Source organism: Papio anubis, chromosome 6 (genome assembly GCF_008728515.1).
Source record: "Papio anubis isolate 15944 chromosome 6, Panubis1.0, whole genome shotgun sequence".
In the NCBI taxonomy this organism is placed as follows: domain Eukaryota; kingdom Metazoa; phylum Chordata; class Mammalia; order Primates; family Cercopithecidae; genus Papio; species Papio anubis.
The window spans coordinates 36463417-36477093 of NC_044981.1; the positions used below are offsets into that span (position 1 = coordinate 36463417).

General features: G+C 41.1%; 1 protein-coding gene across 3 annotated transcripts in view; it reads left to right on the top strand.

Annotated features, from left to right (window-relative positions):
* ZFAND3 (zinc finger AN1-type containing 3) overlaps positions 1-13677 on the top strand; it is a 348445-nt gene that overhangs the window by 285857 nt on the left and 48911 nt on the right. For all 3 annotated transcript variants that reach the window (XM_031667679.1, XM_017957430.3, XM_017957429.3), the window contains one exon: positions 3289-3456. In XM_031667679.1, the coding sequence (XP_031523539.1) occupies positions 3289-3456 (168 nt within the window). The remainder of the gene's footprint in view (positions 1-3288; positions 3457-13677) is intronic.

Here is a 13677-nt window from a genome sequence, read left to right on the forward strand (position 1 = left end):
ACTAGGGCTTAATGGTGTTCTTTTAGGATGACCAGTATATCATACCAGAAGCTGTGGCAGCATTAGAAACCTCCTTTAGGATTCATTGTTCAAGAATATTCCATGCCTACTGCCTACCAGAACAAATAACTCAGTGGTCATTTTATTAATGTGGAATAGATCAAGGAAAATCTCAGCATGGGACCATGTAGATATTCCTTAGTGTTGCTGTTGAATGCCCATTGGTCAGATAAGGTGGGGAATTAAGAGAAAAAGAGGTGAAAACTGCACAGGCCTCCTAACTTTGCAGGGCAGGGGTCGGGGGGACCCATCAAAGTGGGTTGTTTGGTGATGACTAATGATTGTGATTATGTAAATATGAATTCTATATCTCAGCCATAGGACTCATACATTTAAAAAAAATTTCTTCACATATCTAACTCCCTTATTTATTTGGACATAGTTAGCTTATGGATAACATTGCCACACTCAAATTCTTTTTGTCTTTTCTTTATTTTTTCCCCCAGTTTCATTGACACAGTGAAATTAAATTGTCTTCTCCTTGCAGCAAAGGTTTGTTTTAGAAATGGAGGTGGGTGCTTTGCAAATGGACAGCGTGTTTGACAGTTTGGGATAGATTCATGTAGAAAGAGCTAAATGTGAACTCTTCATTTTCAGACACAGAGGTGTGAAAGAAAGGGGCTCAGGGTCTGAGCAGTTCTCTGTTAGATTAGAGGTGTGCTGGCATTGTGCCAGGGCCCTCCAGATTTTAATCATATTAATAATGAAAAGGCTTCAGCTGCCTCCCCATCTTGTGCTGACACCTGCCTCCCAATGGGAGTAACTTCCTATAAGGATGCTTTTAATTTAGGACTTTGTCTCAGAAAAAAACATTTTTTGTTACAGTTTTTACTCTAGAATTTTCTCGTTACAAAAAAAAAAAAAAAAAGGTCTAAATAGGGTTATTAATACAAATAGAGCCATTGCTGGTTTGTGTAAAAGGACATCCCCAGAGAGCAGTGTGGCTCATACAAGGTGAATTTCTTTCAGCTGACTGCTTTGTAATGATTTACATTTAAATTGTTGCTTGTTGCTCTTGTAGAAGGAAGGGAGAGAGCCTGCCCTATCTGCGGCCACCTTAGTCACCACATTGACTGGGCCTAGGCCTAGACGGCTTTGCTCGGCAGAGCTGGGAAATAGGCCGAACTTGCTTTCGGTTGTTTTCATCAGAGGTCTTATTTAGTTGGTTTGTATTGGGGCAAAATGTCATGTAGGACTGGAAGAATTAAATGAGATGAAAAATGAAGTCTGTAGTTGCTAAGAATGGTGCAGGGCCTCCATATGCCAGTACAGCACAGCAGGGCTGGGCGACTATGAGCAAACTACCAGCATCACCATCAGGGTCCACTGAACAATCTTGAGTGAAGTGCGGCATCTTCCTCACACACAGGGAGGCTAGGAAAGGGCATACAGACAGCCTTCACTAAAATACATCCTACAGGCTGTGGCTTCTCACTAGACCCACTTTAAGTAGAACATTAGGACTGCCTAGGAGACAAATTCATTCATTCAAGAAATATTTATTGAGCATAGGCATAGAGGGAACATCAGTGAACAAAGCAGGTGAAATTTCCTGCCCTCTTGGAGTTTATTTTCTTTTAGGGCATAATGTTAAAGATAAGTGCTGTGGAGGAATAAAAGACAAGGAAACAGAGGAGGGGAAGTGCTAAGAATGGGGATTCAATGATCTAGAAGTGATGATCAGGGAAGAAGCCTTCAGTGAAAATGTGACTTTGCAAAATAAAATTTAAAAGAAAATGTGACATTGGAGCAAATATATAAAAGAGATATAAAAAATGGCATATGCAGGGCCTTCATATGCCATTACAGTGCAGCAGGGCTGGGGGACTGTGAGCAAACTACCATCGGGGGGCCTGGGTGATAAAAGAGATAAGATCCCTTGTAGATCTGGGTGAAGATTGTTTCAAATAGAGGGACAGAAGGTACAAAGTCCCACAGGTAGGGGACAATAAAGAGGCTAGTGTAGATAAGCAAAGGAAGGAAAGCAGCAGGAGCCGAGCGTGGGGCAACTCATGCAGGGTATTCGACAGTCTAAGTATCTGGACTTTTACTCTGACAAGAGGAGCTATTAGAGGGTTTTGAGCAGGGAAGTAACATGATTCTAACTTGATTTTTGACAGAGTCACTTGTCTGCTATATGGAGAATAGACTGTAGAGACAAGGGGGTGAGCAGAGAGACTAGTGAAGAGGCTCTTGTAGTAGGCTTGATGAGTTGGTAATGGCTTAGAGCAAGGTGGGAGTGACAGAGGGGTGAGAAGGTGTGGCATCTGGATTATTTTGAGGAAGACTGTTTAGGAGACTCCCTTCTAGAGGTAATTTAGCACAAACAACTTTGGAACTTGGTAAGAGGTACGTCGTGGGTATGCAGGCAGCTATTTCAGGAGTACAGAGCCCCAGAGAGCTGCCCAGTTTGTTGAAGGCAAGAGTCATTTATAGCCTTGCCTGTGATAAGAACTTTATTGCATCTTAATTACTTTTTTGAGGTTATATAAGACAGTTGTCACAGAGTACACCCCATTTTGGCTCCACCTCAAGGTGGGGTGCCCAGTGCTGCTGCTGCACCACACCATAGTGGAGGTCATAGGGCAGCTTGCATGTGCACCAGCAGAGGTGCCCCTTCATTCATTCTGAATCAAATTGAACTACTTGTCAGTATTAGAACCTGACTTTTGTGTCTTTAAGAGTAGAAACATGAGTAATTTTACTATAAAAGATTACAGATCACTCATCAAACACTGGCTTTGGGAATGGAATTGTGAAAGCATAGTGATACAGAGATAACATTAGACATAGTCCCATCTTTAAAGAATTACAGTCTACTTGAGGACAAGCAAATACCCAAGAAAAGATACCTAACCAATACAGGGAGCATCTAGGTCGTCCCAGCAAGGGGATACAAAGACAGGACCCCATTTCTAGCTGGAATGGTCTCTTCATAGAATCTCAGCTTTTTTAAAAAAAACAACAACATAGAACTGGTTTTCGTTGAGCCACCCGCACTCTCCTCTCCAGCTCAGGCCTAGCTTGTTAGAAGTCAGCACTAAAGGTACATGCTTGTCATGGTTTGTGCAATATAAACCAAGCAAGTCAGAACTGGCTCTCATGGGTCTGATTCCTTCCTGGACAAGGGCAGTAGCCCGGTCAGGAGAATGCCTGGAAATACATTAATCAACTGTGCTTGCCAGGCCAAGCACTAATCCTGATCCCCAAATATGTTGTTTTGGTCAGATTCACACTCTGAGAATGAGGCTTCACCAGTAAAACGGCCACGACTACTGGAGAATACGGAACGGTCCGAGGAAACCAGTCGATCTAAACAGAAGAGTCGACGTCGGTGCTTCCAGTGCCAAACCAAACTGGAGCTGGTGCAGCAGGAATTGGGATCGTGTCGCTGCGGTAAGCATCTCCCCCAGTGGCATGATGGAGACTATATCCCTTGGCCCAGCTTTGGGAATTAAGTGGCTGAAGTCTTTCGTTCTTCTGAGTACTGTAAGTTTGTACAGTAGTGCCTGCGATGTAAGTTTGGGGCTTGAGAAATCAGGAGTACAGGATGTTTGCCTCTAAACACCCTTTATTCTCACGCATGCAAAAAAGACAAAAACATCCCCCTGTTCTTATGCATCTCTCCTTAGAGCTACATCTCACTGCTTAGTGCTTTCAACTTCCCCCCACCACTTACTACTCTGGTTTCTTCTCACGACTTCAGAAATTTACCAAACAAACAAAATTCTGGAGTATGTACCATAAAATTCAGACGTTAAGTTAATTTTGAATGAACTTACTATTTATGGAAGACTTTTTTCTCCATCTCCCTGTTAAATTAAGCTTTGATTAGAAAGTTTCCTTTGAACCTTAGTTCATCTAGTCAGTTAATACCTTGAAATCGCCTTTTTTATTTTTTATTTTTTCTGGGCTGAATTCATCCTTCTGCCTCTGCCTCACAAAGTGCTGGCATTACAGGCATGAGCCACCATATACCCATTCGGAAATAGCTTTACAATCACCTTTCCTTCTGTATTCTGTAGTGTAATACCTTTTGGAATTGCTGCACAGGGATGCCCACCTGCAGTGGAACAAAACTTAAGTCAGCCTTTTCTCTCTTCATGACCACATGTATCATGACACATAGGAATAAAATTGTGTAGCGGCATTATTTTAGGCTGATTTAGTTTCCTGTACTTTTGTTTATTCCCTGGTTTTAAAACATAATGTTATAAAATTGTTTGAGGACCAGTTCAGCTGTCATCAGGCTGACTGTGAGACCTGACTGTAGCCTCTGAGAATCCTACTTCTTTCTTTCTGAGAAGTCAACTTTAGAAGCCCCCTTTCACTTCTGGGACAGCCGAAGATATCCTACAAGTACTATTGCCGACAGTCAGGACTAAATAGTTCACTCAGCAGTTATAAAGTAATAGTCACTGGAAGTTTACCATCTCCTGAAGCGGCAGCCTTTGCTGCTACGGTTCCTCAATTATCTGCCCTATTGGAAATGGGAAGGAAGAGAGAGGATATTAGCTTTTCATAGAAACTAAGTGAGAACTCCTGTTCCTGTTATGACCAGATACCTGTTTGTTACACATTGTGGTGTATGTGTTACTCTACAAGATTAGAAGTGCATGTTCAACTGCAGAAACCGGAACCAGCATGGGGAGTCTTAAATGTTACCAGATAAGGTTTTTAGGGCATTTTGGTTATAGTACTAAGCATTTTTGGGAAACCGTAAAGAAGGTTAGGATAGGTGGTGGGAACAGAGGCTGACAGCAGTTTTCAGACTTCCGTGGCCCAGGCAAGTTCAGAACCTTATTATTAGGCTGTTTCGATCAACCCTGCCAGACAATTTTAAATTCTTGGTGACATAAGGCAGGTATACTGTGGTTGGCTGAGGAAACTCTGGGCTCTGCTGGCTAACTAGCTTCACTTCACACTGAAGAGGCTGCCTCATCTTTTGTGATCTGCAGTTTCTTGCTTTGGTCTTCATGTGAACTCTCAGGGAATTTGAGCAGTTCAGTCTGTTACCAGTGTTGTGAGCCTACCTGGTCATTTTAGCTGTTGCTTTTGTAACATAGGCCTTTGGTTGTCCCTCAGTTAGAATTGTGGGACGTTCCTGAACCGTCTGTTCTTGTTTCTTCCTTGAAAGTAACTAAATCCTGGGTATTACACAGGATTTGCCATAGCGGATCAAGCAATTGGTCTATCAAGTATGCTGTCTTGCCCCCGGCAGTGGCTAATGCTACTTCTCCTTATCAGGCAAACAGGAGATTGCACAATTTAGCACTGAGATATAAAGATATTGTAACCAGGTTTCCCAGTTTACCCTTCAGCTTTGACACAAACTACCTAATTTCCTAAGGTCTTAGCATCCACCTGAAAAAAAAAAAAAACAGTAATACATGTTAGATGACTTCACATTCACCCAAGTAAAGCCCACTTGTCTAATCTCTGGTAAATATAGATTACTCTGCCATATTCTTAACCTTTGTGGGCAGGAGGCTGAATTGCTAAATGCGTATTGGGTTTGTTGCAATATGCATCCTTTTTAAATGTTCTGACATGTAGTCTCTGGGCTTGTGCCCAATTCTGAGAGTCTACTTATAGGGAGATTTGACTTTTTGTGTTGGAGAAGAAAGCCCTGAGCTTTCTGAAGTCTCAACAAGATGTAACTTTCCTAGAGACAGCTGGGCATTCAATTTGACCCACTGAGAGTATTACACTTATGTGCCCAGAAAAATGACTGAGTCAACTGCTACCCTTCAAAAGATAAGGACAACAATGGGAACATGTCGTTAAAAAAGTCTGGGACTGTCTTTGACAAATAGCTCTTGTGTTCCTCCTGCCTGCTTGGATCTCTCTAGGAAAGGGTGAGTTGTACAGTTATTTCCTTGAGGATGCATGGATGTTGGAGAGATGTTTAACTGCCCTGAAAGGTTTTAGTAGGGGGATAACACGGTAATTTACTACTGAAAGTGAAGACTCAGGAAGGTAGTTTGAACTCAAACAGAACACTTCTTCACTGCAGAAAATCTTTTTTTATATATATATTTGCAATCTTTTCTTCCATTTGCCTTCCATTCTGTACAGGTTATTAACTGCTGACAAGAAATTCACATCTCATAAATAATGCTTAAGAGCCATTGCTATATAAATTGAATGTGTTATGAATTGTGATGGGCCTTTTTGTAGCATTCGATGCCTAAAGCAGGAAGAACAGAGGATGTCATTTTCATTAATTTCTAATGAGGTGCCAATTAAAGGCAGGGAAGACCTCCAAAGGGAATAGTGGCCAAGCTCCCCTGAATCCTCTGCCCCAGGGCTGTCATCCAAACACTGCCAGTGAAGCCTTCTCTAAAAATTCCATTAAATTACAGTCTCATTGAGAGCACACACAGACACATTCAGCTTCCCTTTGATCTTCAAAAGAGCAATTTGTAAGGCGAGTTCTGAGCCTTCTTACATAGGGAACAGCTAGAGGTGATAGGAATTGTTAATTGCCAAGACACTCCATGGGCTTTCAATAAGGAGGAATTTTGAAGAGGAATTCTCCTCTGCCTCACTGTGACTAGATAACCTTTAAATCGACAATACCAAAGTAACACCCTTTTCTTGTGAAATCTTTCAGGGTGCCGATTAGAAAAGGCATGTGGTTGCGAGATTGGGATGATATCCTGCATCTTAGAGCATCTTCAGTAGTTTAACTTCTCAAGATAGAAAACAAGTACCTGAAAATGGATCTATTTGTTTCATTTTCTACCCAGTAGGCAAATTGATCAGCTCATTCTCATTGCAGGAGTCTTGTCTCCTGAATTGCCACCTAGAGGATGTTCTTCTGAAATCTGGCCATCTTCATCAAATCTGGGTCACAGCCACAAGAATGCCATCTTCTCTGAGCAGATCTTGCATGATACACGTAGCTTGGCTTCCTTTTTTGGGGGTTGGGGGGTAACAGAGTCGCCCAGGCTGGAGTGCAGTGGCGCGATCTCAGCTCACTGCAACCTCTGCCTCCCAGGTTCAAGCAATTCTCCTGCTTCCGCCTCCCGAGTAGCTGGGACTACAGGTGCATGCTGCCATGCCTGGCTAATTTTTTGTATTTTAGTAGAGACGGGGTTTCACCGTGTTGCCCAGGCTGGTCTTGAACTCCTGAGCTCAGGCAATCCACCTGCCTCGGCCTCCCAAAGTGTTAGGATTACAGGCATGAGCCACCACGCCTGGCCTTCTTGGCTTCTTAATCACTGTGCAATGCTTGCTAGAACTGCAGAACTAATTTTTAAATACCAGTCGAAGAGTCTGTGTAAGTTTTAACATATTTTCAATTGGTGGTGCATTAACAGACTAAGTGGATATGCTCCCTTTGGGGACAATAGTGCTTTTATTAACCTCTCAAGTAATCTGACATCCTTTATTGTTTTCAAAATAAGTTTTCTATTCACTTTAGAAACCTGAAGTGATGTGTTAGCTGGGGCCTCTGGAGTAGCTGATCATCTCCAAGTGTCTCGGTGGTCATTACTGCCTTATCATTCACTGTCAAACCAAATTCATCAAGCATTTATTGAAATCTGAATATGCAGAAAGCATTTTTCTGTTAGGTTTTATGGGGAATATAGGAGCTAGAAATGCAGAATCTAAGAGCTTACAGTCTAGATCTGTGGTTTCAAACTTGAGTAGGGGCCTGGTGTTGTGGCTCACACCTGTAATCCCAATACTTTAGGAGGCCACGGTGGGTGAATCCCTTGAGGCCAGGAGTTCAAGACCAGCTTGTTGCCCATCTCTATTTTTTGTCTCTTAAAAACTGAACAACAAACAAAAACAAAACTTAAGCGAGCATCAGAATTTACCTGGAGAAAATGTTAAAACCACAGATTGTTGGGACCCACCCCCAGAGGTTCTGATTTGGTAGAACACGTTCCCATGGAGTGTTTTCATAGCCTGTCTGTTTTTTATGATATTGACATTTTTAAAGAATACAACCCTCTATCCCTCCTCTCACCTATTTTTTAATAGAACACTCCTTATTTGGGGTTTTAATAGAACACTCCTTGTTCTGATATTTCTTCATAATTAGATTCAGGCTACGAATTCCCACCCAGTCTACTACATAAATAATCATATGTCCTTCTCAGGGTTTTATGGGAGACACAGATGTCCATCAGCCCTCACTGTTGATGTTAATTTTGATACACCCGCCTAGTCGAGGCATTCCCTGGTTGCTCCACGAGGTGGTTACTGTTTTTCCCCTTGCACCTATAAAGCAGTCTGTGGGAAAACACTTTAAGACCAAGTAAATGCTCTGCTCCTCGTGAAAAATTTCCCCTAGATTCATCATCCGTTGATGATTCTTGCCTAATCCAATCTCTGCTAGGAGGGTTGCAAAATGATGATTTACTAACTCTAGCACTCCCTCAGCATTTACTATTTGGCAGTCAGCATTCTTCTGAAAGTGAAGCCACCTCCTCTCCCCCATTTATTTATCTGTTACTGGTATGGACTCATGGGCTCTTATCTTTTTTAATGGTTTATGATTTGTTACGGTACAGTTGTCCCCTGGTATCTGCAGGGAATTGGCTCCAGAGCCTCCCATGGATACCAAATTCAAGGATGCCTAAGTCCCTGATATAAAATGGTGTAGCATTGCACATAACCTGTGTACCTCCTCTCATATACTTTGTCATCTCTAGATTACCTATAATACCTAATGCAATGTAAATGCTATGTAAATTGTTACGTACTATGTTGTTTAGGGAATAATGACAAAAAGAAGAAATCTGTATGTGTCAGTGCAGACACAGCCATCATAGGCCTAACTACATTTTTGATCCGTGGTTGTTGAGTGCGGAACCCATGGATATGGACAACCAACTGGACTTAATTATTTTGATGCTCAAATTGTCCCGGATTTAGCCAGTGGAAGTTACTTTCTGCTCGCTCCTTTGCTCTTATGACATACTTCACATCTTTTTTCAGTGGTGGGGGGAGGGGTTGGGAACATTCCCTTATTCTTTGGCATAACAGCATGTGTCCCTAAATTTCCCCAATCCTGGAATCAGCCACTTCTCCAAGGACCCCCAAGGTGATTTTAATGTGCACTCAAGTAGGTATTTGCTGGACCCAAAAGGAAGGCAGACATACATAAAATAACTGACACCTGGAACAGCCTACCATAAGCATTTATCAAGGTATAAGCCTATGTTATAGTGATATGGAGAGGGAGAGATTAATTCCAACTCAAGATTCTGGACAAGCTTTTACAACTGGGGCTTTAAAGGAAAGTTGGGACTCAGATATGGGAAATGAGGGGATGCTTGGGCAAAGCTGATGTTTAGGAGATGACCTCTGTTCAGCTGGCTGAAGTCTTGGGGTCAAATGAGGACAGACTGTTAGAAAGGGAGGAAAAGGATTCCAGATTCCAGGCTGAGGAGTTTGGATGTTAGTTTATAGTGAGAAGCTGTCAGTAGTTTTGAATACAATCAACATGATCTAATGACTTTTAGAAACATTCAACATGTTAGAAAGCCATGGAGGTTGTTGAATCTTTTTAAGGGAATGATCTAGAGAGAATGTGAACTGATTGAGTGAAAAGGAATGTGCATATGTCACAACTGTTGCTGCCACTGCAGGGACTGCAAAGTGAACAGTGATATCCATAAGGTCTTGAGTGGGGCAAGGAGCTGCAGTGATTAGGACACATGGGGACATGCAGTTACCAGGCTGATCCATTTCACCAGCATCTGAAATCAGCCCACGCGTCTGTGCCTTAATTTTAATCCTCATCCAAGTGTGAACCTGTCAGGAACATTTGGCATTCTGTCCTATGTCTCTAAAAGAAAGTGAGGCAATATGTTCTTTTAAAAAGCCTTATTCTGTTGACAGTGTTCTAGCGTAGATCCACCAGAAAACCCTGCTATGCAGAGAAACACTTGAGATCTTTTATTATGACCAAAACCGATTTGACTGGTGAAGTGTTATCATTATTGCTGTTGTGTGGAGCGTCTGTGCTCTACCATGAGTTGTAGGGATAGAGCATGGTTCAGCAAAAGACCCCAGCCTTCAGGAAGTCTTATTTATACGCTGAGTCTGGGTGACGAAAGACTAAAGCTTCTCCAGTACTCCTAAGACAGCAACAATTGGGGTGTATGTTATGTGTGACTCAAGACAAGGAGGTGTCCCATCCATCCTCCCAAAAGGAAAAAAAGTTCCACAGCCTTTTGATGGGAGTTATTATATATGTGAGAGCTAAGGGTAATTAGACATCTTGAGGCAAATTCTGAGAAAATTTTCTTCCTTTGCTATATTCTTCCCTTCACTCTCACTCTACTTTTCACCTAAGCATAAGTATGCTATCTGTATTCCTCATTTAATCTTTGATGTGTAAGTGTTCCAGTCTAAAACCAAATAGATTAGTCCCTCTGCTGCTCCTCTGCAAATTGCAACTTGAGATGTTAGAACAAAACAAATGAAACCTTTTACTGAACACGAACTCCATGTATTTAGCCCATTAGTGCAGTACTGTCCCAGAGGCCCAGCCTACCATATGTCCTTTGACAGGGCTGTAGAGAGATGTCAGAAACATGAGGAACTCCCCCTCCCTAAGCAAAGGAGTATCAAAGACTGAGCTCTTCTTACAAGACCAAATGTGCAGGGCACATTCATTGCAGCCTGTGTCACATCCGCACCCATCCCTTACTGACAGGTATGGCAGAAGACCCTTATCCCATGGCATGAGATAAGTCTCCATCTTTTTAGCAGACTTGCAGCTACTTCTATAATCTAATCTTAGTGGCAGTAACAGCACAATAATAATGTTCCCAGCCGGGCGCGGTGGCTCAAGCCTGTAATCCCAGCACTTTGGGAGGCCGAGGCGGGCGGATCACGAGGTCAGGAGATCGAGACCATTCTGGCTGACACGGTGAAACCCCATCTCTACTAAAAAATCCAAAAAGTAGCCGGGCGAGGTGGCGGGCGCCTGTAGTCCCAGCTACTCGGGAGGCTGAGGCAGGAGAATGGCGGAAACCCGGGAGGCGGAGCTTGCAGTGAGCTGAGATCCGGCCACTGCACTCCAGCCTGGGTGACAGAGGGAGACTCTGTCTCAAAAAGTCAAAAAAAAAAAAAAAAAAAAAAAATGTTCCCAAAGCTATTTGATAGGTTATCCTGCTTAGAATACCTTTTTTTATGGGAAGAAAGATTATTATAAAAGGAAGTGAATTATTAGTGTCTTTTATTTTAGTTCCAGTAGTAAACAGTTTTAGTTAATTCTTTGTTTAGTAAAGTTTTTAAAACAGCTTTTTGAGAAATAATTTACGTACCATAAAATTCATCCATTTTACAGTTGAATGAGTTTTATTACTTTTTTTCTTTAATCTTGTTTCAGACCCTGATTTTTTAGTTATTATTACTTTTTTTATTTCTTTTTAAAATCTTTTTTCAGAAGTTGAATGAGTTTTAATAGATCTATGTAAGTTGTACAGCCCTCACCAAATTCAGTTGTACAATACCTCCGTCGTCCCAGAAAGTTCCCTCATGCCCCTTTTCAGTCGATCCCTATTCTCTTCCACCCCAGCCAACCACTTAAGATCTGCTTTCTGTTGCTATAGTTTCACCTTTTCTAGGATTTTATTATCAATGGATTCATACAGTCTGTAGTCTTTTATCTACATAGTATGTTGTTTTTGAAATTCATCCATATTATATATCAGTAGTTCATTCCTCTTTATGCTGAGTAGTATTTCATTGTATGGATATACCACATGTGTTTATCCATTTGCCAGTTGACATACACTTGGGTTGTTGCCAGTTTGGGGCCCTTATGAATACAGCTGCATTTGTTCTCAAGTCTTGTGTGGACATGTGTTTTAATTTCTCTTGAGTATATACATAGGCATGGAATTGCTAGGTTAAATGGTAAGTGTGCCTTTAACATTTTAAGAAACTTCCAAGATCTTTTCCAAGCTTATACCATTTTATATTCCCATTAGCAATGCATTAGAGTTCCAGTTTCTTCCTATTCTTGCCAGCATTTAATATTGTCAGCCTTTTTAACTTTAGGTATTCTAGTGGCTGTGTAGTAGTATCTCATGGTATATTAATTTGTATTTCCCTAATGACCAATGATGTTGAACATATTTTTTATATGTTCTTTGGTCACTCATAGTATCTTCTTTTATGAAGAGTCTTTTCCCACTTTAAAATTTTAACCATGTTGCAAAAAGATTCACAGAATTGCCATCTTAATATTGTAATTCTTTATTTAGGTGTTTAATTTCTCGGCCACATTTTAAATTTTCAATGCATATCTTGTTAAATTTATTCCTAAATATTTTAGTTTGTGATGATATTGTGAGTGGAATTTAAAAGTTTTATTTTTAGATTTTTTTTTTTTTTTGCTACCACTTAGAAATACAATCTTATATCTTTTTTTTTTTTTTTTTTTTACTGCAGTCTTGCTAAATTTAACTTGTTAGCTCTCAATTCTTTAGGATTTTCTACATCCATGATCATGTCATCTGCAAATACAGTTTTACTCCTTTCCAGTCTGTATGCCTTTTCTTTTTCTTGCTTTATTGCACCTCCAGCATGATGTTGAATAGAAGTGTTGAGTCATCTTGCATTTTCCTTGATCTTAGGTAGAAAACATTGCATTTCATCACTAAGTATGATTCAGCTATAGATTTTTCATAGCTGCCCCCCACAGGTTGTAGTTGATTAACACATTCTAGGAAAACATGGGAAATGTTCAAATATGTTCACCAAAAAACAGATGATGATTTAACTCATGGTAGGCTACCATGTAGCCTATAATTGGTCAACAAAGCTGTGTTTTAAAGAGTTTTGCCATCCCATAGACTCATTTCTGTTTGCAGATGAAGCATATTCCTGTGTTGTTAGTCATATGTCACGTGTGTGTCTAGCTAGAGTGGTAAAAACCTGCACCCTGAGCTTGGCCCTCTTATTTTAAACCAGTATCATAAGAAACACCCCAGATAGCTGTCCTGGGCTATACTCACTTGAGGTGATGAAAGCAAGCCACACTGAGAGATGTTTAGAAATGCTTTGTTTGAATTAAAGGCAAAATCATGAAAATTTGTGTGTAGATAATAGAATCACACACCACCAGAATTAGGAGCCGCCTTAGTAATCATTTAGTCTCATCTCCTTTTTTTTTTTTTTTGTAATAAATGAGAAAACCAAGATCGGAAAGGTGGTCCCTTACCTCATATCACACCTGTGTGCTAAATAGTGGTATTCCATGTACTAAACTTCAAGGCCTGCTGAAGAGTTTCTGCCCAGGGACCCCTCATGCCAGTACCTTCTCCTCCCTTCCTTCAGCTTAGGTTTCAGGCACATTCACTGCACCTCCCTGTCACATCTTCCTGCCCTGTATTCTCCATTGAACCCAGAATATCTCTTCTGAAGTACCCATATTTCTTGGTCTTTCTTCCCAATTCATCAGACTCTGTTAACTTCTTCTTGTTAGTTCAGTTTCTAAAACCTTGCCCAGGACTTGGGGACCCTGTATGGAGCCTTTGCAGTAAAACCACCAAGTAAGGCCAGTTATGGCAAACACACACACACACACACACACACACACACAGACACACATACACGCAAAGTAGTTAGTAGTCAAAATAA